The sequence below is a fragment of the Folsomia candida genome, unplaced genomic scaffold, assembly GCF_002217175.1.
Source record: "Folsomia candida strain VU population unplaced genomic scaffold, ASM221717v1 Fcan01_Sc017, whole genome shotgun sequence".
Taxonomy (NCBI): domain Eukaryota; kingdom Metazoa; phylum Arthropoda; class Collembola; order Entomobryomorpha; family Isotomidae; genus Folsomia; species Folsomia candida.
Window position 1 is genome coordinate 206,232 of NW_019091209.1, and position 27,380 is coordinate 233,611.

General features: G+C 36.5%; 1 protein-coding gene across 1 annotated transcript in view; it reads right to left on the reverse strand.

Annotated features, from left to right (window-relative positions):
• The window catches only part of LOC110856903 (serine/threonine-protein kinase 32A), a 66,356-nt gene that overhangs the window by 9,998 nt on the left and 28,978 nt on the right, over nt 1–27,380 (reverse strand). The window contains exons 3-6 of the mRNA XM_022105492.2: nt 24,209–24,264; nt 23,052–23,217; nt 12,929–13,028; nt 1,780–1,839 (exon numbers count right to left, since the gene is read on the reverse strand). Coding sequence (XP_021961184.1) covers nt 1,780–1,839; nt 12,929–13,028; nt 23,052–23,217; nt 24,209–24,264 — 382 coding nt within the window. The remainder of the gene's footprint in view (nt 1–1,779; nt 1,840–12,928; nt 13,029–23,051; nt 23,218–24,208; nt 24,265–27,380) is intronic.

Consider the following 27,380-nt stretch of genomic DNA (forward strand, 5'->3'; position numbering starts at 1 on the left):
GGAGGACGGAGGAGGTCGAAACGCTTCCATGGACCAATTTTTTTTCTTCTCTCTTTTTCTCCACAGCTCAACATGAGTTCTTCTCTCGGATGGGCTCTTTCTTCGGGTTTGTTTGGACTGAATTGGACGAGCTGGAGAGTGAAAGTGGGGTTTGGTTAGATGCATTTTGAATATTTCGTGCAGTGCAAGAAATGAGCGAGATCATCAGCTCGATATGAGTTCTAGGTTGCTTTCTCTTTCTTGACGATTTGGACGAGCTGGAGAGAGAAAGTAGTGCTTGATTTCGGGCAGGTTTTTCACATTTTCTGCAGTGCGAGAAATGGATAAGCGCCACCTAGCGGGGCATACTTTGCTCTAGACTTAATTATAGAGATTGTCCACTAGGTGGGGTACCTTTCTTCCGCTCGTGAAGGAAATTATTCCTACAAAAGAGAATAATTTCTTGTAGGTGTTTTTTAAAGTTTTATTTTGTCTAATTTGTCTATATATTTTTCGATTTTTCGATAAGTACCAGTTTTTTTTATATTTTACGTGAGCACCAGTTCAACATGATTTCTTCTCGGCTGGACTTTCTCTCTTTGTTAAAATTATTTGATCGTCAAATTTTCCAGTATATTTTTCTGTCCATTTTCTTCTTCCAAAATATTACATCGGCCAATTTTTCGATATATTTTACTGTCCAATTTTTCGATATATTTTACTGTGCAATTTTTCTTTCGAAATTATTTTATGGTCAAATTTTTCCGTACATTTTTTAGTCCAATTCTTGCATCTCTGGCGAACCCTGGTTGCTTTTGCTCCCCTGCTGAATGAATGCTCTTACATAGATTCTCTTCTCCTCTTCTGAAGAAGGAGAATAAGAAGAGGACGATTCTGAGAAGGACGACGACCAGGCAGGAAATGGCCACAGGATATTTTGACAGGACTGTAGTTTTTTTCTGGTAATCCTCTTTTTTCAATCCTTTCCCCACACGGAGAAAGCAGCAGACGCGGCAGACGCGGAGTCTCACCGACTTTCTCCTCCTCTTAAAAACCAAGGGTTTGATTTGTTTGCTAGTCCTGGTGGTTGGTTTGCGAGATGTATGTGCATACACAAATCTGCCCAGGAGATGAGACGCATTTCTGCCACGCCATTAGTAATAAACAGGGGACGGATATGTATTCATTTTAGAGTTTTTAGACGGTTATGTATTTAGTTTAAAGTTTTTGAGTTGATGAGAACCAATGACCAAGTTTTGTGGGTGTGTGTAATCACAAAAATATTATTTTTTACAAATTTCTAGATCTCTTAGACACAAATATTTCCGCAATTATTTCAAAAATACGTAAAACTTTTATATTTAATTTTAAAACTTTGTACATATTTTGTAAATATTCTAGCGATGTGACGAAACGAAGTTTTTTTACGGAAAGAATTGCTGACAAAAAAACGGGAGCATAATATTTTAAAAAATATAAATTTTGGGAAAATTAGGTTTGTGTACATATTTTTTTCGTTAATACTAATTTTTCGTAAATTTCCTTCCTCTGATTATTATTCTTAATGGAATATTATTTATTTGTTTTGTGTTTTGAGAAAAATCCAGAATATTATGTGCAAAAATAAAAATTTTGTGAAAATTCTAATTTTTTTGACACATATTTTGTAAATATTTTGGCGTTTTTTTTTGCTCCTAAATATTATATATATATTTTTCACAAATAAATATCCGTGCTCTACTAACGAGACGGCATAAACAAGCAAAGAAGGAGAGAAATTTGAGGCAAAAAGGTGATTACCGGTGAATAATTCGTTTCTGCTGAAGGTAATCCAACGCGGAGCCCAATTCTGCGACGTATCTGCAAAAATAAATAAATACAACCACGTTACGCTTGTTTCTTACTAGGAAATGCAATAACCTTGCTTTGATAACGTAGATAAATGTGTAAGAGTTTGTCTATAAATATTGAACATGAAGGCAAATTGTGCATAATGGGGCAATTTTAGGGGTATTTTTCACCACTTTTTAAAAGATGTGATGTCAGAGATGCGATTCGTCAAGTAGTGAATTGATTTGGAGGTAATGGGGGTAATTTTGGGGGGTGTTTTGGACACATTTTGATAAATAGCTGACAGTGTTTCGTTTCTAGTGTATTTTCAAAATTTATTTGGATGGAAAGAAATAGATGCAAGAATTGCGAGGTGCAAGAAACTGGGAGGAAGTGCAAGAAATGAGCGCCATCTGGCCACGTGCCGTACACACGTGCCACGTGTCTCCCAAATCAAAATATTTTTCTGCCAGAAACTATGTGCTTGCTCTTATTTTGCGGGATGTCGTTTCGTGTACCGTAAACACTGTTCGTAAATTTGCAAATTAACTTTTCGACAAGATTACAAAGAATGAAGTCACAAAATTATTTAAAAAATTCTGAAAGACTGAGCATTTTGAAAGGTCGTGCATTTCTCCCAGGTCAAAATATTTACTTGCAAAAAAACCACTTTCTCCCAGTTATTTCTTGCACGTGGTGGTCTTACTTGCAGCGGAAACTCTGTTATTTGGGATATGAGCGTTTTGTCACGGTTGGAGAACCAAGGTGGTGATTTACTTTGGATAAATTGGAAAATGCACCGCTTTTACCGAGGAAATCGGGAGATCATGCCTTGATCTGTGGGCAAATAGAGTTCCTAACAATAAAGTGGCGATGGATTGAGGAACTCAAAGTGGTATTTAGAAAGGCATGAAATCCGTGTCGTTTAAAGAGTATAAATTCACGTGCGATTTAAACTCGTAGAAATTTGGTGTTAAATCATTACCGACCGGGGTGCATATATGACTCTACCAGCATCGGTAAAATGGTGGTGGCGGCGTAGTAATGTGATCGTTACCACTCAGAATCAAACTATACTTAATCCGGTACGGAATTATTACCGAATCAATACCAGTACGGAGTACATACATGTGACTATACTGGATACCTTACAGTGTATATAACTCTACCTGCACAGGTAATAACGAGCATAACCATCCAAGTAATGTTACGGTAATGAAAAAATTATCACTCATTTTCAGAAACAAACTGCTTCCAACCCGGTAGGAAGGTATTACAAATTCAATACCAGCACAGTAATTCATACACTTTTATTAAACGGTGTGTCCCATCGCTGGTAGGGTTTGAACTGTGTTAAGCACTCTTTGTGATTTCGGAGGGATTTTTACACCCCGTGATTTCTGTGATATTACCCGAAAGAAAGACAGTTAAACAATTCAGATGGTGATAAATTTAGCATTACCATAGAATTTCTGGGTAATTAAGTAATTCTCTGTGGCGTCATATCATGTAATTCGGAAGGATCTTACGTACACAGCAAATTTGTTTTATAAATAATTTGAAATTTGTGAATTACATCCTGCTTTAATTCAAGAAATATTTAGGGAAAAATGGAAAAACTTGAAAAAATTAGGTCAAAAACTGAACAATTGTTTAATCAGGGTCTCAAAATACTTGAAAATCACCCCTTCGACTAAATTAATGATAAATATTGATTAGAAAATGATTAAGCGTGATGGATTTGATTAGAATTTCAGCCCGCTCGTAATGCTTATTAAGTGGGCACTTAATAAGTTTCTGACGGGCAGAAATTTCATCACGCTTAAATATTTTCCAATCAATATTTACCTGTTCTATTATATTCAGAGTTATGTATGTTTTCGAAAAAAACGATGTGAAGGATGGGATACTTTTTTTAGCAAGTTTCTGGCTCTCAACAAAATATTTAGGTGGAAATCATCTATGAAATTCGACTCATCTTTTCCACGGGTAAATTTACCTTTACTTTATTTACTCGAGCAGCTTTCAGGGAATACTTGACTGATCAATACTTACTTAAAAACATGGATAGATAGCAAACCTCACACTGAGCTCTAAACCCCTGCAGGAAATTTCCTTACAAGGGAACTCTCCCAGCGGATGCTCTCAGATTTTGGGGAAACTAGTCTCAATTGAGAATAAATTTAATTAGGATGTAGTTTGAGAAAGACACGATCTCCGGATGGACACGTTTGGCGGAGATGTTTGCATCTGAAGAGGAGAAAACACGTCCTAAAGTTGACAAATGATACAATTTCCAAATTTACTGTGCATTTTCTCCTCTTCGGATCATACCTGTTCAAACAAAAAATTTTCATTCAAAATTCAGTCACCTCGATTTCTGACTGAAGATTTTCATTCACACTAACAAGGGAAACCTCCGAGGTGCCGGTTGAATCCAGGGTTCCCACCTATACCAAAATGACCACAATATGCGATTTATGACGTAAAGTGAAGGAATTTACGTGCAAAAATCACTTTTCGTCAATCTGTGACGATATTTGTGACGAGCGTGTGAGCACGGAGAGCATAGAGTTTCGTCGTGAGACGTCCGGCGGAGATTGCTGGCTGAACACATGATCGTGTTTATAAATATTTCATTTTTATTGCAAACCACAATTTTCATTTAATTTTAAAAATTCTTACTCATAATTGCAAACTTAATTATAATTTTTGAGACTGTCTTGAAGTTGGCAAAATGGTAAATTTGGAATCAACGGTAGACCAACAAATAAATCGTCCTAAATTTGAACATTGCAAAAAAGTGTTTTCATTTATGGAATAAATTGTCCAATTCTGGGACTGATTTTGAAACGATAAGCACATTAAATATGTAGATGGTTACTTAATTAAATACATATAAACATGTACATAAAGATACATTTTAAAATGTTCAAGAATTGTTATTCTCATCAACATGAAAAGCAGAAATGGATTTATGTATTTCCAATGGAAAGTTTCATCAAATGTGCAATTGTCATCTATTTAATTTGCAACTCTGTTTCGACCACTTTTTTGTTGAATACCATCACCACCAACTAACTAATGACGACACTAATTGACGTCCACAAGATTTTTTTCACAGTTATGAATAAGATGAGAATTACAGTTCTATTAATTGAGAATTTGAATTATGCGAGAACTCTTTGCAATCTCCGAGTCGCACGCTTCGTCACTTGAATCCACTCTCACCCGTGCTCAAACGCTCGTCACAAATATCGTCACAGATTGACGAAAAGTGATTTTTGCACGTAAATTCCTTCACTTTACGTCATAAATCGCATATTGTGGTCATTTTGGTATAGGTGGGAACCCTGGATTCAACCGGCACCTCGGAGGTTTCCCTTGTAAGTCGTTTTCTTTCAAACTCAATTCATTTCACTTCATCTGACTTCATTTCTAACTTCGCCTCACGTATTAAGCATAGGGTGAAAAATGAAAGAGTGATAAATCCATTCATTCACAGTCACTCATCTGAAATGACTGACGCTTCAAATCACAGGAAATTCATTTTCATTCACTATCATTCTCTATCATAATCAGTCACATGAATGATAGTGAACAGGTATGCTTCGGATGCAAATATCTCTGCCCATTTGTAGATCGTGTCATTCCCAAATTTCATACTAATTTAATTTATCTCCGATTTTCTGAAAATCGGAGAGCATCCCCTGAGATAGTCCCCTCCCCACAATTAGTTTGAGACTTTCACCACGTATCGAATTCCACCGTGAGTCGTGGCTGGTGGTGGTGAAAGTATGGAAACTTGAGTAAAATCAATTTTGTAAATTGATTGTTTCGATAGGAGTGCAGCCCATTATTACCTTTTCGCACGGAGCGATAAATACCCGGGCAGCGAGAAGTTGGGTGTTTTCGTGGCAGGGAAAACTTTAAGTGCGGGGGAATGATAATACGAAATATATAAAGTTTGCTAGTTATGGATGGATGGATGCGATCAAGGTGGTCGTCGTGGTGAAATTGGACTTGAGCGCCTGATTATTACATGTTACGTACATACATTACATCGTTACGGAAAGTGGAGAAGTGGACGAGTTTTTGAAACTGTGGTGCTGCTGATGCTGCTCGTTTTATGTACATATTTGTAGAAGCCGCGGAACATGGGGGTTTGTGAGATTTGGGGGGATTTTCTCAAGTTACGTGAAGGGAAAGATGAGATTTAACTAGGTGAATGGAAGCGTGGGATACTCGTGAATGTTGATTTACCACGTGCAGGGTTCGGAAAAACCCAGGGTTTTAATCAAAAATTATAAAACCCATGGGTTTTAATGGGTTTTACCATGTTAATTGGGTTTTATTTGGGTTTTAATGGGTTTAAATGGGTTTTATAGGGTTTTATTAGTTTTAAGTAATAACTTAACAAAAATAATTAGGAATTTGTATCTATTCGGAAATTATTTTGTTTTATAACACTTGAAATCTGTGGTGCTAAAGGATGGAGTCAATTATTGAATTGTTCCGAATTTTCATATATTAGAATAGTAATGAAATAAACTGCTTTAGAATGAATTGAGATAACGTCTTCTAACGTATAGGAGATGTATTTAACTTTTAGAATGTAGTTTTTAAGTAAAACTCAATTAAAACCCAATAAAACCCATTAAAACCCAAATAAAACCCACTTAACATGGTAAAACCCACTGGGTTTTATTCATTTACAACCCATTAAAACCCATTAAAACCCAATAAAACCCAACCCATTAAAACCCAGGTCGGAATACCCTGACCACGTGTTTCCCGTGAAAAAAGGAAACGGCTTCAAGAAACTGGTGCAAAAAATGTTTTTTTTTAACATTCAAAAAAAACATTTTTAAATGTTAAACATGCAAAAAGTAGGCAGGAAATCCCAATAGTTAAATGCAGTGCGCCGCTAGGTGGCGCGTATTTTTTTTAAATTTCTTGGAGTGCGGTGCACAAGGTAGTAATCTTTACGGGACTTCTTACACTGCACTATAAAAACTGCGAGAAATAAGCGCCACGTAACAACGCTAATACTGAATTATAGTGATTATCCGGTAGGTGGCGGGTTTTTATTGCATTCCTTTCACACCTGTAAAAAAGTACGACTTCTTGCAAGGGTATTTTTCTTTTCACAGGAAACACTGAAAATATCTGCCACGCATAAAATTAAATTTGGCGTTCTGCGATTTTTGCGATGGAAAAATTATCCTAAGTTCACATGTTAGTTTTGTTTTTCGTTTAAAAATTGTCCCCCTGGTTCCACCTCCCCCCGCGGAAAATGTACTCCTCGTTGTTCTCGTCAGACTTGGATAGTTTTGCAGAACTCGTTGTTGAGAATGACGAGTGGTGCTTGTCTCTCATCTTGAGATTTCTCCGGGTGCACATTTACTTAATGTCTGATGTTTCTCGGAACAACGCGACTCCTTCCTCCTATCTCGCACAAGGAGAAAAGCTGTTTTCAGAGTTGGAAAATGTACATAATTTTCCCCAAAGCTGCTGCCAACTTTGTAAAGGAGTGAATTGTGTAATGAATACGGTACAAGGAAAAAATGGCGTGTTTGAAAAGGGAAGGAAAAATGAATGAGCTGGAGAAAGTGGTAGGTGGATATGGACCAAAAAATCACGATTTCTTGCACTGCAAGAAATGCAAGAAACAAACGCCACGTTTCGTAATGCACGTGAATAAATATTTGAATTGTAGAAATTTGGCCTATTCTGTGCATTAATTAGGTCTATTTTGTGCAGAAATTTCACCTATTTTGTACAGAAATTTAGTCAACTTTTCTGCAGAAAAGCTTTTTGTAAAAAAAGTTTGGAAAAAGAATTTTGCACGCTGAGAAAAAGCTGTTTTCGGTGTTGGAAAATGTACATAATTTTCCCCAAAGCTGCTGCCAACTTTGTAAAGGAGTGAATTGTGTAATGAATACGGTACAAGGAAAAAATGGCGTGTTTGAAAAGGGAAGGAAAAATGAATGAGCTGGAGAAAGCTGGAGAAAGTGAGAGGTAGATATGGACCAAAAACGAGAGTTTTACTTGAAAAATCACGATTTTTTGCACTGCAAGAAATGCAAGAAATAAGTGACATCTAGCAGAACACGTTTTATAATGCACATGAATAAAAATTTGAATTGTAGTAATTTTGCCCTATTTTGTGCAGAAATTTGGTGTTATTTTGCATAGAAACTTGATCTATTTTGTACGTAAATTTGACCTATTTTGTACAAAAATTTGACCAATTTTGTGCAAAAATTTGGCGTTATTTTACACACAAATTTGACCTATTTTGCACCGAAACTTGACCTATTTTGTACGTAAATTTGACCTATTTTGTACACAAATTTTGTCTAATTTTGTACCTCTCTGGTATAGAAATTTTTACCTGTTTTGTGCAGAAATTTAGCTAAATTTTCTGCAGAAAACTACTTCACGTAGGTCGATTTTTGCAGAAAACCATGCAGAATTATGCCTAAACAGAAAAAAGCTGTTCCAAGAGTTGGAAAATGTACATAATTTTCCCCAAAGCTGCTGCCAACTTTTGTAAAGGAGAGAATTGCGTAATGAATACGGTGCAGGACAAGAATGGTGTGTTTGAAAGGAAGGAAAAATGAATGAGCTGGAGAAAGTGGTAGGTAAATAGGGATACCAAACCAGTAACAGCAAAATGAAAGGCAGGGCTACGAAAAAAGAGGGGTTTTACTGAAAAAAACACAGATTTCTTGTACTTTTTTCGCGCTTTGTGCAAGAAATAAGCCCCATCTAGCGGAGAACGGGGTGTACTGTACTTAATTATGGGTAATGTTTGTTTAAAAGAAATTTTATACAAATAAATCTGACAGGTTAACTGGCAGAATTAGGTAACCTGTAAAAAAAAGTTAGAAAAACTCAAGGCCTTTTTTGCTCTATTTGTTAACGAAAGGAAGATGGCGCTTTTCTATTTGACAAATTAGGCCTGCACAAATGCGCGGTGCAAAAAATGCAGGAAATAAGCGCAACATTTTTTGCAACGCAGTGCAAAAAAGGGCAAGAAATGAACCCCACTTGGTGGCTTCACTCTTTGTATTACACTTTATTAATAGGATTGTCCGCTAGATGGGGCTAATTTCTTGCATTTTTTGCACTTGTGCAAGAAATTGTTCATTTTTTGCATAATTTCTTGCAAGATGCTTTTTATTTCACGGGGAACACTGGGTTTTACCCTATATTTCTTGTTATAAAAACATATTTTACAGAATTTTGTATAAAAACGTATGTAGTAAAAGTGGATTAAAAGTTTGTAAAAACTGGAATAAAATGCTTGTGGTTTTACTAATTTAAACCGAAAAACCCGCACCCCGGGGGGTCCGAATACCCGAATGGAGGATCAGTCTAGAGAGGGAATGTGAGCCTGAGAGAGAAGAACAGGAAAGCAATTTCATCCCAGCTTTATTTTATTCTCGGCATGTCTGCAAGTCTGCTCGTCGCGATGGATGGATGCTAAAACGATCCTGGAACCAAGAACTGGCCGCTTTTTTATACGTATTTACCTGTCAAGTTGAGACGGCTGGGCAGGGTGCGGAAAATTAGGGAACAGTTTCTGTGAAATAATGGGATTTGTGGGATTTCTGTAATTATGTGGTAAAATGGGACAGCTGGATTTAATTGAGGATTTGAATAATCACGTCACACTGGTTAAAAGCACATTGTGATGTGACATTTCTGTGAAATGTGTGCTTTCTGTGATTAAAGTGAGCAACTTTTTTGAATAACTTAAGACCAGCTCGTTCTTGGGATTTAGTCCAAAATGTTGCGAATTTATATGCGCAAAATAAATTCGATTTTGACTTGATCCGTTTTTCGAACAATTTTAATCTTTAGCGAAGACATCATGGGGTGTGAAAATCATAAGAATCAAGCCTAAATCACATCACAAACTGGGATTATCACAGTTCAAACCCTGACTGCGATGGGACAGGGTTTAATAAAAAAACACGAATTATTGCACGCATGAATTTATATTCTTTAGGTTATATGAATTTCATGCCTTAATAAAGGCACTTTTATTCAGATGTTTACCATATTTTTGTATACTTGGTACGCAAAATGTACTTTTTGGTGAAAGTGAGGGTTTCTCCGACACGACTCCATTTGCGAGAGGAAAAGAGCCTTAAAATTGAGAAATTTTTTTAAGAAAAATTAATTTTCTCAGGGGAGAAAGCAATGAAAAGTACGTCCAATAGACACGTGACTGAGGGAAAGCTGTCACGGTGAAAGTGTGCCTCATTTTGGCAAACTTGGTGAAAGTGAGGGTTTCTAAGGGAACTTGGAGTCGTGTCTCGTCCCGATTTTTTTTTCGGGGGGCAAGGTTTGTCGGATAAATAGTTGGTATCCCTCTATTTATAGAAGGTTGGAGATATGTGGGCAAAGCCTTATCGTTTCGTCGGTGAAAGATTGGCAGCCTATGTACATTTATGTTTCCGAAAAAAATAGGGAATAATTCCTTAAAATTATGCTGGCAATAAAAAGTACAAGATTGCCTAAAAGTGTGTAAGCTCCGAAATCGGGGGAGGTAGTTTAGTATCAATTCGGAATTCTTTTTATATGGAACTAGGTGAAACAAAAAAGAGAGGACTCGATTTAAACGAGGAGGAGGAGGAGGGAAAGCGCAATCAGGAAATGTAATAAGTCTCCTCACTCCCTGTCCTCCTACAGAAGTGCACGATTTATGTGGGCACGTGGTCCTGGTTGTAATATACATGGAAAAACAGGGGTGAGCTAAATAGTTTGCCAAAATGTACACTGTTAAAAATCTGGTAGAGTCACATAGATACTCTGTGCTGGTATTGATTTGGTAATAATTTCCTACCGGATTAGTAGGAAATTGTTTCTGAGTGGTAAAGTTTTCATTACCACAACAGTACGGAACGGTAATTCTCGTTAATACCAGTGCCGATATGTACTGGTAATGATTTTACACCAGTTTTCTTAGAGTGTACCGCATTTTGAGTTCTTTCTAGGGTCGTTACACCCACAAAAAGACGAGAATATTTACAACAGGTATACGAAAATATTCGTTTTATGAAGGAATTAACTTGTTAAAAGAGATTGAGCCAATTCACGCGGGTCTTAAGGGCTTTGTAAAATGCGTGCGTTTTGTAGCATAATTTACAAACTTTTACGCAATAAGAGACACCCTTGATATGAGCAAGTTTACAAAAATTCGGAACCCAATTTCCATTCGAAATATGAGTAAAATTTTGTGAAAGTTTGTACGTTTACGGAATTTATGGATTTTACAATGTTTCCAAAGGCCTGCGTGAATTGCTTCATTATTTTCACGATTTTTTACAAATTCAGAATTTTTCCAGCGAAAAAAGTTAATTTCTTCAAAAAACGACTATTTTCCTATGACTACGTTGTAGATTTTTGTCTTTTTGGTGGGTGTAACATCCCAGGAAATCCAAACCCTGTGACGAACCGAGCTCAAAATAAGGTACACTTTAACAAAGTATTTTTCCCACCCGTCATAAAAAACCGGGTAGTACATACCTACATATTTACTGCACTTTTTTTAGGACAATACATAAACACGGGATAGAGTTTTTTTACGGTGTGCATACATAATTTGTGCCTTGGGTTCATAGTCACGTAAAATATTTAACTTGTTTACGTCGTGTTTTTTTGAGAAGAGTGAAATAATTTGATTTGTCGTCCCAGACTTGAAGACTTGTCTCGTTGGGAATTGAACCAGTTACGTATTTATGCATAGGATAGGACCAAACCTACCCGGGTAGAAAGAATTGCGTTGAATTCTGCAGTAATCGAACAAATGCGTAAATTCGTAATTTTTGTTACATAATTCTGCCCAAGATTTCTATCCATTTTATTTCCCAGAACGGTCTAATTTTGCATTGTTTTCTGCGAAAAAGTTAGCCTTAGAAAAGGTTGGTATGCAAAAAATGGAATAGATTCGTGTGGGAAAGCTGTTAAAATTGTTAATCGTAGCCAGGTTTTTCTGAATAGCATGCAATATAAACTCACAATCTATTGGTGTGTTAAATTCTGAAGAATCGCGAACTCAAAATTTCACTCGAATCTTATGTAGTGGGCGTATACATATGTACATCCTACCACGTGTACATACAAAAATTTCGAAATTTTTAAGTTTTCCAGTAAAATTAGTCTATTAATTCGAAAGAAACCATAAGGCCGAATTTTCTTGGAACTTTTTGCAGAGTCAATTTTTAAATTCTTAGTTTTTTGCTTCGTTAAAAGAAACATGAATACGTAGAAACAGGGAGAAAAGGAGGCATTTTAGTAATAAGGAGTGATAAAAAGACATGCGATGTCTCTGTACCTGTTACACATTAAAAAATAATTTGTTAGCACGGTATAAAAAATTTTGAAATTTCCCGTGAAATTTCAGACATTCTGAGCAAACCATAAGACAGAATTGTCTGGGAACCTAACAGAGCCGACTTGTAAATAAATTCGTGAACGAGTTTAGTTTTTTGTTTCGCTCGAAAGAAACATGAATAGAAACGGAGGCATTTTTGGTAATAAGAAGTGACAAGAAGACATGCGATGTCTGTCTATGTACCTGCAACCAGTGGCCGCGGAAGGGTGAGGGGACAGGGGGAAAATTACCCCAAGCTTATTCAATATCCCCATCTTATATAAGCCCCACCCCCTTAACCACATTATTAACGTCCCCACATGTCCCCCACACCTTCCGCGGCCACTCCTTCCTCAACAAAGTCTACTTTTCTTCGCTAAAGTGGCCGCAGAAGCGTGGGAACAGAGGGGACAATTTCCCCACGGTTATTTAATTTTCTCATCGTCTCCCCATCTTATATTAACCCGGCCCTCCCTCCATCCTACCATGCTAATGTCCCCACAGCTTCCGCGGCCACTGCGAGATGGAGAAAGTGAGGCGGGAAGAGAACAGTGGCAGCGGAAGCTTGAGGGGACAATGTCCCCCACGATTATTCCAAGTTCTTCCTCCCATCTTATGTATAAACCCGTCCCTCCCCCTACCATACAACCTACACGTCCCCCTCTGTCCCCCCAGCTTCCGCGGCCACTGCACCTGGGAGTAGAAGAAAGTAAAAAGAAAGCAACTCACAATTTCACTGCGGCCAAGGGGAAAGTTCCATTTTGCATGAGGTGGTAGCGCAGATCTCCTCCGAGGAGTAAATCCTGCACCAGAAACATGTCCTCCTCGTCTGAAAATGGTCCAAAAGCAGTTTTACATATCTCGGCATAAATTACATACACTTATCATTTCAGTCAACACCACGGTGATGCGGTGGTGGCGGGAACATCCATAATCTGGTTAGGCGAAAGTCTAGCTATGCGTAATTGGAGAGGTGATGATGAGAAATTTCGGCACCCACCACCATTTCAGCCACGACGAATATGTAAGTAAGTTAGTAATCTTCTCGGTGAGGAGGAGGGTTTCGACGGGATTTTTAGGGGGTGGATGACGGGTGGGAGAAATGAGGTGGGAATAATGGCAGGTGGGAAAATTACACGTGGAAAAATTACACATGGAAAACCATCTGAGAAAATTGACATGTGGAAAAACGATACCCCAAAACACGCTTGGAAAAATTGCACGTGGAAAACACGTCAAGAATATTATACCTCAAAAAATTCGTAAAAAATATAAACACGTGGAAACCACGTGGAACCATAGAACACCAATAATATTTTTAATCTGTTCCTTAAACGGTTTATATTTAAATTGCATCCCAAGTAACCTGAGAAAACTTTAGTTTTCCGCATTTTGTTATGAATTTTTCATGAGTCATTTTTTTCCATGAATTATTTATCAGGCAGGAATTGTAATCTATCTTCTTTTTTTACGTATTTTCACGATTTTTGATACCAAGTTGTAAATTTCCCACATTCCTGTTCACTTTCATTCATTTGAATGAATATAATATTGAATGATAGTGAATGAAAATGAAACTACTGCCGTTTGAATTAAAATGACAATTCTCGAAGTAGCATCATACCTGTTCACTTTCATTCATGTGACTGATTATGATAGTGAATGAAAATGAATTTCCTGTAATTTGAATGAAAATGACTGAAGGATTCCGTCATTTCATTTCAGATGAATGACTGTGAATGAAAGGATTCCTCACTCCTTCATTTTTCACTCTATGCTTAATACATAGGATGAAGTCAGAAATGAAGTCAGATGAAGTAAAATGAAATGAAATGAATTTGAACGAAAATAACCTAATGTGAATGAAAATCTTCACTCAGAAATTGGCAGGGATGGGCAATCCCAGGATTACTTTAATCAGATTAAGTAATCAGATTACATTGAATGTAATCCGTAATCCAGTAATCCACGAAAAATTAACATTTTAAAGTAATCCGTAGTCCGTAATCCTACTTAGGTCTGGAAATTATGTGTAATCCGTAATCCCCAATTTACGAAATTGGAAAATGTAATCAGATTACGGATTACTTTGGATTACTTTGCTTATGTAAACGGCATGACAGCTCCATCTTGCAACTTCTCTGAGTCTGAGTCGCTTCCAGAACTTGAGTTCTTAAACTACCTTTTGGATTCTTCAGCAGAGGTGCAAAGTTTATAGAATTTTGGAACAGTTAAGAGGGGTCTATTTACTACAACACATTTTTGTCTGCCCTAAGAAACCGACTGTCGGATGAATCATTCCAAGCTCTTGTTTTTTGAACTAATCATCATCATGGAATATAAGTGTGACGCTATTCAGATTTTGAATTTCAGAATAAACCGTTGCAAACGAAATATATCAAAGGGGTGGAGTGAGACGGTCACCCGGTCATGGCATACCAAAACTATGTCTAGATTTTATTTTTTAAACCCCCGCCTAGAACTACGTCTAAAAGGATCAAGACAAAAATTCGACATTTTCGACTTTTGCGTCGTCGACACGGTCACTCGGTCATGTGACATGACTCGTGTCACGTCAAAACTATGAAGATTTTTGTAATCCTCGCCCGAAACTACGTCTAAAGCGGCAAACAAAAATTCGACACGTTTGACCCGTGGCGTCGTCACCGTGGCACTGGGACCTTATGACCTACAATTCCCATTTTCTAACTCATCCGTACCTCAAACATTAGAAACCCGTTGTCGAAAATCGCATGTTGAAATTCGAAACCGTTCTAAAGTTATCGTGGATACAGACCGACGGCCAACACTTTTCCATAAAGGGATTTCGCTTCTCTTCACCCCTTAATACATAAATATAGATTTTTGTAATCCAAATAGTAATCCGTAATCTGATTACTGTAATCCGTAATCCGTAATCCACGTCATTAATTTATCCCAGTAATCCAACAAGTAATCCACAGTATTTCCGGAACGAAGTAATCACAATCCCGTAATCCCATGTAAATTTTTAAATCAATTAATCTGTAATCCGTAATCCATCGAAATTGTTGGGATTGCCCATCCCTGGAAATTGGGATGACTCACTTTTGAATGAATAAAAAAATTTTGAACAGGTTTGCCTTCGTGACTAACCCCACGGGAAAATTAGCTCTGAAACCCTGGGAAATCCTGGGAATCAAGTTATAATGTAATGAAGGCTTGTTTGCTTGGTGGAGAAAGTTTTGAGTGAGTGAAGTTGGACAAAGAAGGCGTTAAGCTTTGTGTGCTGTATGATACCCGCTAATTTGCAGCCTTTCACGTCCACAGTGGAGATAATTAGGTGTCGACTAATCTAATATAATCTGTTTTTGACTCCGCCATTTCAAAATATGGGAAATGTCAGGGTTTTCGTTTTCATTCACCATGTGCCGGCAGCGGGATGATTGAAAATGTTTGGATGGACGGAATTAATTCAGTGGCGGAGGAATAGGAAGGAATGCACAGGAAGGACAATAATTAGGGAAATTTGGAGTATTTTATAAAAATTTGGAGGAAAACTACTAGATTTTTTCGTTTTTTTTCCAAAATTTATGTAGCAATGTTTTTATTTCATAAAATTGTTTCGGAAATTAATTCAGTCCGATAGAAATTTTAGCTAACCAGTGGAAATTTAATCAAAATATGGTGATTGAATTGATATTTCATGGTTTGGCATTAAATTATATTTTGCAAAGTCTTAAATTTTGCGAATCCTTGAATTTTTCAAATTTTGCGAATCCCGGAATTGTTTCAACTTTGCGAATCCCTTAACTTTTTTAGATTTTAGAAATCTCTAAATTTTATTGTTTTGCAAATTCCTTAAATTTTCCTTTTTTTGCGAATCCCATAATTTCTTAACTTTCCAAAATTTTCTAAAATAAGTTCAACCCTTAAATTATCGTTGTCGTGAGGAATACGACTATTTTTACAAATCCCGTAATCGTTTGACTTTCCAACATTTTTGCAAATTTTCTAAAATTTTGCAAATTAAAATGTTGCCTTGAGTACGTGCAATAATACATGTGCTGTGTGGGCGGGTGACGCGTGTGCATAAATTTAGCAAATATTTTGGACCACATTCTCCGAAAATGAGAACAACAGGGCTGATTAGGTTTCTATCCTGGGGTGAAAATTATGGCTTTCTTTTCCTCCTTTGGATCTAATTTCTCTTGAAATTCGACACACTATTCGATAAGCAACTTCCCGATAAACAGGGCACGAGTAATGGATAACTCACTAAATTGTGACGAATTTAGCATCACGAAATTTCCAGGAATTTCTGGGTTGTTAATTCTCCCTGGCGTCATACGTATCATGTACATAATCCGCACTTTGTGTAATTAAACCATTGCCGGCGGAAGGAGGGGGGGGGGTCAGGGGGACATTGTCCCTCGCAGAAATTGGGCAAAATTGTGTCTTGTCGGTGGTAACAAGTTCGTAATCTTCTTATGTCACAATGTTCCTATACGTCCCCCCAATTTCCTCCCCAGAAATTCAGCAAAATCGTATCTTGTCCATAATCCCACTATGATAATGTCCCCCTATGTCCCTTCCCAACTTCCGCCGCCACAGAATTAAGCAGAATGCGTGTAATAATAGATGTACTTAGGGTTTGAGCTGTGAGTATTACATGCACGGTGTAATTTAGGTGTGATTTCTATGATTTTTACACCACTTGATTTCTTCGGAAATTGTGATCTGTGTGATATTACTTTGGGGAAAGTGAGACAACTGGTTAAAATGCATTCTAGGACGAGACCAAGATGATATTTGGATTCAGCCCGAAATTCTGACCATTCTTTCTATCCGACTTGCCCGGATTAGGAGAAAGTCGCAGTTTGCATGAGATTTGCATGTTAAAGGTGAAAGTTAGTCAAAAAACGGGTCGAGTCGCGGATGAAAATGGTCAGAATTTTGAGCTGAATTCGAAAATCAGGCTGGTCTTAAGCTAATAAAACGCTTATTAAAGAAGATTTTAGTTTTATTTTGCTCTATAATCACAGAAATCCCACGAATCACATATTTCACAGAGGTCACACAAAATCATAGCACAATTTGATTCTTCAAATTCCAAAGATCATGCAAAATTTCGCTAAATAATCATAATCATACAAATCATAATCATGTAAAGTAATCATGCAAAATTTCATCAATTTGTTCAACACAGATTTTCCTCGTTGCTAATCGAATTTCATACATTGTCTAAAACACAATTGAAACTTCTCCAAAATTCTGGGACAAAACTTCATCCAAAAACGTAAACAAAACGTAGAAAACGTTACTAAAAAAGGGTTGGATTGAAACTATACATATGTCCATGCACTTCATCACTTTGCGCCTCGACAGCCCAACCAATTGCGAAACTTTACTATGCGAGGAATTAATTGGAAATGAAGTGGAAAAAGAGAGAGAGAAAGCGGAAAAGGAAGAGAAAGAAAGCGCGAGTGAAATTGGTTTGGTTTAGATTAAATGTACTTGACAGGAAGAGAAGTCAATGGGCACGGCATTCTTTCCGGTCAGACCAAGAGAAAGTCGTCGAGGGTAATTTCTGTCCCATGATTTTTTCATTGTTTCTGGACTCTCTCTGTAGGAGCGTGTGTTCAGTAGTGAAGCAGGGATGGGAAAAATACGGGATTTTTTGAGCCCAGAGCTTGAATTTGCAAGAAATAAAAGGATGATAATTTGTATTGAGAGTAGTTTGACGAAAAACATGGTTTTTATGGAGAAGTTTGCTTTGTATCGATGTAAGAATACAGTATTTTTTAAAACTAGAGTATGTATGTATTATGTGAGGAGGATTCCTACCCATAGGGGTAGACATCCAGCTGCGCAGGTTACCAGTTGGACCTATTGCAGACACCTCAATGCACTCGCATGCGATTATTGTGTCGAAAACAAGAGTAGTTTGTAGCCCTTCACAAGGGACGTATCTCAGCTGATGCTCTCAGATTCTGGGCAAATTAATCTGAACGGATGACAAATTTGTTTAGCATGAAATTCGCGAAAAACACGATCTCCCAATGGGCACGTTTGGCCGAAATATTTGCGTCCCAAGAGATGAAAACGCACAGTAAATGTGGGATGTGTAAAATTTGTCGACTTTACGCGCGTCTTCTCTTCTTCGGATGCAAATATCTCTGGCAAACGTGCCTATTAGGAGATCATCTGTCTTTCCCAAATTTCATACTAATTAAATTGACAGTAGTTTGTTAAAAAAACGGAGATCATACACTGGAAAATGTCCCTTATAAGGAAAAAGTTAATTTCGTCATAAAGCGTGCATTTTCATGTTAATTGTCGTCTTTTTGTGGATGTTTTGCATACCTGGAAATCCAAATTACGTAAAAAAAACTGGGTCAATATGGGGTGTTTTAAACCAAGTACTTGACCCATCTCTGCGTAGCGTAATCAAGGCCTGGCTAGGAATAGATTCCCCGCTGTGTGTGGAAGCTGGACGTGACTGGACTTTTTTTTTCCTTGCCCTCACTTTCACCAGTTTTGGCACGACTTTCTCTCGATGGCAGCGGCGTGACGGATTTTGTTGTCGTAGTCGTAGCTCTGTGTCAATCCGGGATTAAAAGGGATGATGAAATATCAAAAGGATGGGAAATCAGGCGGGATAAGTAAGCTCTTGGTCGTGTGTTCCGGGACAAAATAAGGACATGGTGCGTGTGGGGATTAGGGATTTCAAGGCCGGATTTTGAATTAGAAGTAGGAACGCACTAGCAGCTTTAATGGTGACACTTAAAAAATATTTAAGAAAGTCTAGAATCCGGATTTGGAATCCTTCTAAATCCGGATAATCGGGATAATCCCGCATCTCTTGTATCGACATGATAAAAAAATTCCAAAATTAAGATGTTATCTCGTGTCGAATCCGGATTTGGAGCTCTAATAAATCCGAAAAACTCGCAGCTTTTATATTGACGATAACAATATTTTTTTAAACTCTAAAATTCGGATTTGTAATCCTTCTAAATCCGGAAAATTCGGATAATTCTCAGCTCTCACAGTAAACAAAATACTTTAAAATCCGGATTTGGAGTTCTTTCGAATAAATCAGAAAAATCCGGATTTGCAATCCCTACACTCTGTGCGAGGGGGAATCAAGGGCAGGAGCGGACGTGGGGACGAGACAGGATTTAATAGGTTTACAAAGATAATGGGGGTACTCACGTCAACGAATTGAGGAGTAATTTAGAAAGTTTAGTTTGCAAAATAATATAGCTAAAAAACATAAAATGTCGATTTCGTGGGCAAATTTTGAACAAAATTCCAATCAAAATCAAAATATTTAAGAGCAAAATTCCCACAAAAATTAAAAATTTATAAAATGGTAAAAATATTTCATAACTTAAATTTCAAAGTTTTCCAGCAAATAGTTTTTTCCAGAATTAGTTGCGAGCCATATGGTCAATTTGTCAATAATAAAATTTGCAATGTTTTTAATAAAGCAGATTCCTTGTCAATATTTTGGTGAAATTAAAACATGCCAATTTTCGAGGAAAATTAGAACAAAAAAATCATACGTTCTAGCAATTTTTTTTTTGCAAAATGTTTTTTTTTGCAAATTTCGCTCGAATTTGTGAACGTTGTCTTGAGTACGCCTAAAAACATTTCTATGTTTTACCCAATGGATCCGTAGTCCCTGCGGATGCGATAAGCTGTTTACGAAGCGGGGGATTTGTGCCGGGATAAAATACGGAGAAAGATGAACCGATCCGGCAGAATCACTAATTGACAGATCGTAATTGCACCGAGTTATGTACGTGGCGTCCAATAATTGCTGAAATTAGTAGACTTTGGAAAGAAAATGGTCCCTCGTGTGTGCTCTTTTTGTGTTCCACTTATAAAGGAGGTCTTCCAAGGATGCTCTCGGATTTTGAGCGAATTGGTCTCAATTGATAATAAATTTGAATAGTAAGAAATTTGCGAAAGACACGATCTCCCAATGGGCACATTTGGCCTAGATATTTGCATCCGCAGAGGAGAAAATGCGCGGTAAAGTCGATAAATCTTACACTTTCCAAATTTATTGCGCGTTTTCTCCTCTTCGGATGCAAACCTCTCGGCCAAACGTGCCAATTGGAAGGTCGTATCTTTCGCAAGTTTCATACTAATCAAATTTGCCATCGATTGAGATTAAATTGCCCAAAATCGGAGAGCACCCGCTGGGAGACAGCCATTGTATCTTCAGTTATACAATTTATACTGAAAAGTTAACCAAGTTTTTTTAGCAAATCGTCGTAACTCTAAAAAATTACTTATTTTATTTCAAAACCGAAAATTTCGAAAATGAGCTTAATTTCGTTTAGAATATGTACGAAAAAATTTCGTTTCGATAGGAGCACTGGTTCACCTTGTTTTTCTTCATTTATCTACGAATCTCCAAGGTTTCCGGGGAGTTGTAAGTATTTATTAATGACATGTGGGAGGAATGGGGAGAAAGTTGATCATAATTCCTATAGCGAGAAAGAAAGCTGTCAAGGTGAAAGTGTGTCATACTGTTTTTTGCTTATTTCTTTTTGCCAGGTTTCGGGTGGAGTAAGACACATATTTGGAAATTTTGGCATCGAATTTATACATAATAAAAGTTCATTTGTGGGAAGAAAATAGCCTTGAAAATTAAGAATTTTACGAACCAATTAATTTTTTCTATGAGAGAAAGCACCCCGACAATGAATAGTACGTAGTACTGCCAGACATACCTGAGAGAAAGCAGTCACGGTGAAAGTGTGTCTTATTTGGTCAGATTTAGTGAAGGTTAGAGGATCTTAGGGAGCTTGTCTCTGCGTAATCTTGGTGGGAAAGTTGATAAAAATCCGGATTTCGGGGTCTTATCTTTACCCGAATTATCATGGAGGATACAAAATTTCAATTAGTATGCAATTGAAATTTGTTAAAGTCATGTAATGTCCCCCCCCCATTTTTGTCACTGCAAATTAGTCGAAAAAATGCGAAACCCTGTCCAATCTTGGTGGGGAAGTAAATAAGAATATTTCTTATCTTTCCTATCTTTATCAAAATGATCATATTACGAAATACTGATTGGATTGCAATTAATTTTAAACTGTTTAATTATCAAAGTAAATTTTAACTTTTTCCACTATTTTTGTCATCTTAATTGCTTTGGAAAAATATGAAACCTCGCTTAATCTGCATGGGGAAAGTTGATAAAAATTCGAACTTATGGGTCTTATCTTTACGCAAATTATCATTAAGGGTACAAAATACCAATCAGATTTCAATTTAAATTTCAGCCTTTCATTTCTAAAAGTCATTATTGGTACTATTTTTTGCCCATTTTTGCCACCTCAAATTAATGGGAAAAATACGAAGACATACACAATCTAGATTAGAAATTTAATAAAAATACGAATTTACGGGTCTTATCCATGTCCAAATTATCATTAAGTGTACAAAATACAATGAGTTGACAATTTAAATTTAAGCCGTTTACTGGTAAATGTCATTAACGTCATTATTTTTTGCAAATTTTGGCAATCTCAAATTAATGAGAAAAATACGAAAACATGAACAATCCGGATTAGAAAGTTAGTAAAAATACGAATTTACGAGTCTTATCCCTGTGCAAATTATTAAGTGTACAAAATATCATAAATTGACGATTTTAAATTTAAGCCGCTTACTTACTAAAAGTCATTATCGTCGTTGTTTTTTGCCAATTTTGGCAATCTCAAATTAGTAGGAAAGTTATGAAACCCTGCGTAATCTGGAAAGTTGGTGGGTATAAATTGGACGTGCTCATCCTAGCAGGGAAATGATAATAATGACCCGTAATGTTTCTCCAGAGACGGTAAATCAAACTGAGATTCACGCGAGAAGAAAGTTGTACATATTTCTGCCATCCATTCCGATCCACCTGCCGCCACGTCTCCCCGCATCATCGTCACCCTCTCCGCACGCCTCGCCTCGCGCTAAAAATAAAATTGGTGAAAGTTTGATAAAGTAAAACAAGTTGGGTGAATCCAATCTAGTTAAATTTATTTATATCATGCAGCTAGAAATATTGAATGAAGCACACTAAAAATTAACAGGAGAGAAAGGAAGATAAAAATTGTATAAATTTTCTAATGTATGGGAAAACCTAACATTTTTACAAAATAAGTCAAATATCAAATCACACCTAACAAAATTGTTTTATATTTCACCTTAATTTCTCTGCAAGCTGTATCAGCTAATTTTTTATACATATTTTTAGGATATTTCGTCAAACTGGATTTATCAATTTGGCGTACCTATAAAATGCTATTAATCTTACTGATTTAATTTTTAATTTTTAATTTATTTTTTTTCTAAGAATTTTGGCGGATTTCATAATAAGTTTTTGTACTTTTAAAATTTTGGCCAGAAATTTTGCCTAATTTTGCCCACAGTGCAATTTTAAGCATAATTTCATAAGAATTACAGCTAATTTAATATCTTTCTCAGAATTTTGGCGGATTTCATCATAAGTTTTTGTTTACTTATCAAATTTTGGCCAGAATTTTGGCGAGTTTCCGCACCGTGCCGATTTCATCATCAGGAAGAGTCTAGCTCTAGGTTCAACTTACCATGAAATGAGAACCAGAGTTCTTATCATGTTTTTTAGCATATAAAATTTTGACCAATTTCATACATTTTTGGCCAGAATTTTGCCGAATTTCCCAACCGTGCCGATTTCACAATAATTCTTTTACTCAATAAATTTGAACCACTTTTATACATTTTTGGCCAGAATTTTGTCGAATCTTCCCACCGTGCCGATTTCATCATCGCGGAGAGAAAGTGTATGTGTATCTAGTTGCATGATGTAGTTGGTGGTACTTACCGTGAAATGAGAACCAGAGGTTAACCAGGCCGGGATGATCCAGTTCTGTCAGAATTTCAATCTCGCGTAGCACATTTCTGAGGGCGTCTCGCTCGAAGCAGACAGCCTTGCTCATGTACTTCATGGCGTACATGGTCCCCGTGTCCCGCTTCTGCACGATGCACACCTTCATCATTTATTCAACAAAAGACAAGAAACGATCAGGTTCTCAGCCTCTCTGGGGAACGAAAAAGCCCACCTTTATTTAAAACACTACCCCGCCTTCAGCCATACCAACCTGAACGAGTGGGCATCTTCTTTTTTTGGGATGGGTAGAGTTGTACAAGGGCAGGGTGATACTTGTGAAGGGGGGATTTTAACAGAATTTTGAATTTATGCTGGAATTTTTATTAGGGGAATTTTAAGAAGTGTTTAAAAACTTCGGGAGGAAAATACTGCAAGAAATTGTGATTTTTTAAATTTATAGTATGCCGGATTTGGCCAAAATTTAAATTTATGCAAATTTGGAAATTTATTGAAAATTGAATTTTATGAAGCGAATTTTGTAATGGAGAGTATTTTAAAACACTTAATAGAAAATACTGTAAGAAATTGTGATTTTTTAGGCCTAATTTTTCAGAAACAAGAGCCATCTAGCGGTCAATTCCTATAATTAAGTCCGCTACAAAGGGTGACCAGCCAGATGGCGCCTAGTCCTTGCAATTTGTTACACCTTAATTTTGCAGGCATAATTTCTTTCAGTAACAAATTCAAGAAATAAGCGCCATCTAGAGAGGACAATCCTTATAAAGGGTGACTCACTAGATGGCGCTTATTTCTTGCAGATTTTTTCTAGGTAAATTTGGGAACAATTTTTTTTAAGTTTCCAAAGAACTGAATTTGCAAACATTTTTGAACGATTCTTCCTTATTTTTTGCCCATTGTACAACTCTACCCGAAAAAAAAGAATGTTTCTCTTTCCTCTTTTTCTTCACAGGGTGGTGAAATGAAAGTAGGAAAATTGAGTGGCGCGTTAGAATGGCTGGGTCCATAAAAACTGGCGTATTTTTAGTAATTATACCGCACGGAGCGGTTAAAAAGAACATTGGTAAAGATAATTGAAAGTAAAATGGTGGAGTTTTATTTTATTTTATTTTTTATTTTTTGTTTTTCGTTACCTTTCCAAAGCTGCCTTTCCCAATGGCTCGGAGGATTTGGAAGTGGTCAAAGTTCACTGAAATGGAGAAAAGACACGCCACGCGCAGGTGGGTTAGTTAATTAGATGAGATAGGAGAAAGTAGGGAGAAAGCATGGGTGAAATATTTAGTAATGATGCCTGCAAATGGAGGAGGAAAGAGGCGTTGGTTTGTGGAATTCGTGGGATAAAATGAGTTAGAATTTCAGGGGTGGTAGAACTAGGCGGGGACAATTGGGGTATTCATGAAGGGTTTGGATATTTTTAAATTTTTGTGTAAAGGAAATAAGAAAAGTAATTTTTAAGGTTAATTTTTTGCGAAATTGCAAACTGAGATGCATTGTTTGTGGAATTTGTGGGCTTGAATGAGTCAGAATTTCAGGGGTGGTAGAACTAGGCGGGGACAATTGGGGTATTCATGAAGAGTTTGGATATTTTTTTTATTTTTGTAGAAATGGAATCAGAAAAGTCATTTTTTTGATTCACTTTTTGCAAAGTTGGGAACTTTAATAACGATGATGCGAGCAATGCGGAATGAAAACCAGTATTGTGAACAGAGGGCGGATTTGTATGTATTTCTAACTTTTTCATTCCTAATCAGATCTAACTATAACTTCGTATACTGACATCCAATCGAAGCATGATTTCAAAAATTCAAACATAGTTTTCCATATTTTACATATTTTAGGGTTTTCGTACATATACATATTTTCATACATATTTAGAGGTTTTTTCGTAAATACACATATTTTCCTACATATTTCGAGCCCTTTTCTAAACATAAATATTCTAATGCATATTTCAACGTTTTTTGACAAAACATATTTTTCTTCGTTCAGACGTTAAGGTTTGACCAAAATTATATTTTCATGATAACGGAGTTCAATTCGTGCTCACGACTAGAAAATCCATTTTGCCCTATTTTTCAAACCATAAAATCACTCTTAAAAATATCCAAGTATCACTAGTGTCGATTTATGGGCCATTACATGAATATTAAAATACATATACAATGCTTAATAAATAATTTATTAATAAGAGATTTATTAATAAATTTGAAAGTTTTCGAAAATTAAACGCAAATATAGTAAAAAGTTTAGGTTAGCAAATATTTTTTACGTGCATATTTTCGAGTTTTTTAAGCACATATTGCATACATATTTTGAGGAATTTTAGTACATACATATCCGCCCTATGAATGTAGAATAGCTATAATACATTTTAGCCACGAGCTCACATTTTTGTAAAATAATTAGAAATTTTTATAGAAACTAAATACGAGAAATAATTAATTATTTAGTAATGATGCCTGCTGCAAATGGAGGAGGAAAGATGCGTTGTTTTGTGGGGCTTGAATGAGTCAGAATTTCAAGGGTGGCAGAACTGGGTGGGGACAATCGGGGTATTCATGAAGAGTTTGGATATCTTTTAGTTTTTTGTGCAAGTTTCAGGGCTATTTTTCTGCGAAATAGCGAATTTTGTGTTATTGGTAGTCGGGAATTCATAAAGAATGTGTTTTTCTTGTTTTTTGCAAAGTAAATAAATTTGGAAGCTATTTTTGCCAAATTTCTAATTTTGTCTCATTTTGGTATTAATTAAGAGGGTGGATATGAGGGTGGATATAAATTTTGTTTGCAAAGCAAATAAGATAAATAATTTTCAAATCTATTTTAAATTGCGAACTTTATATTTTTTATTAATAACGATGCTGAGCGAATGCTTTATTGGGGTTTGTAAAAGGTGAAGAGTATCATATGATTTAGAAGGATAGAAAATCCCATGTAGAGTTTCACTTTTAGCATAGCAAATAAATAATTTGCAAAATTATTTCGCGAAATAAAAACATGACACTCCTGTGGGAACAAAAATAAGTGCATCGTTTTGTGCTCAAGGGTTTGCACAAATTTCGGAAAACTGGATAAATTGTGCATTGCGAGGATCTCATATAGACTTTCACATTGCAAATAAACAATTTGCATAATTACATATGTCGCGAAATAAAATGACATGACACTCCCGTGGGAACAAAAAGTGCGTCGTTTTTAACTAAAAGTTTTACTCAAATTTCGGAAAACTGGATAAATTGCGTATTCCAAGGATATTAAAAATGCCACATTTTCTCTGGAGGATACATGTCGGGCTTGCGGTTTTAATTTTAAAGTACGGTAAGATATAATAATGGGAGGGGCTTATTTTAACATGGGTGAGATATACCACACTTTCTCCCACCACACGGCCTGAGAATCGGAGTGAAAGTCAAATTGGAAGTTTAGGCAGGATTCACCTGGTATTAATCAATGATGAGCAAAATACTTTGTCCAAAATATACCATATTTTGAGCTCCGTTCTTCTCAAGGTTTTGATTTCCAGGGCTTTTACAACAAGAAAAAGGGCAAAATACTGCACATCGAGAAGACAGCAGTCATGCGAAAATACTCGTTTTGTGAAGAAATTAACTTTTTATGGTTATCAAAACACCTTGTTTTCGCGATGTTTTAAAAAACTGCAGTATTTTGACAGCGATAAAAAGTTAATTTCTTCACGAAACGAGTACTTTCGACTGACTGGTGCCTTCTCAAATGTAGATTTTAACCTTTTTGTGGCTGTAACAGCTCTGGAAATCTAAACCCTGGGAAGAACAGGGTGCAAAACAAGGTGTATTTTGACAAAGTAGATTCGCAAACAGTTAAAATCTTCATCAAAAAGGCACCAGTCATATGAAAATTCGTACCTTGTGCAGAAATTAACTTTTTATAGTGGTCAAAATACTTGATTTTTAAAAAATTCGGGATAAAATGCAGTATTTTGACAGTTAATTTTTTTTAAAACTCATATTTTTGCAAGACTGCTGCCTTCTCGATCTAGATTTTGATGGCTGTAACAGGACAAAGGATCTAAACCCTGCCATAAACTTGGATATATTTTGCCCATCCCTGCTAATAATAAATCATCCCCCTCCACGGCGTACTTCCGTCTCTCTCTTGTGAATATTACTTTGCATATACATGCAGCTGTCATTTCCCTACTGGTTGCACGGCGTATGCAAATACATGCATAAAACACGGGTGAAAGCAGGTGGGTGGGTGGGTGGAGATGAGCCTTCTCAGCCGAGACCTAAAATATGCAAGAGTTTTCTGCAAGTAAATTCCTACCTT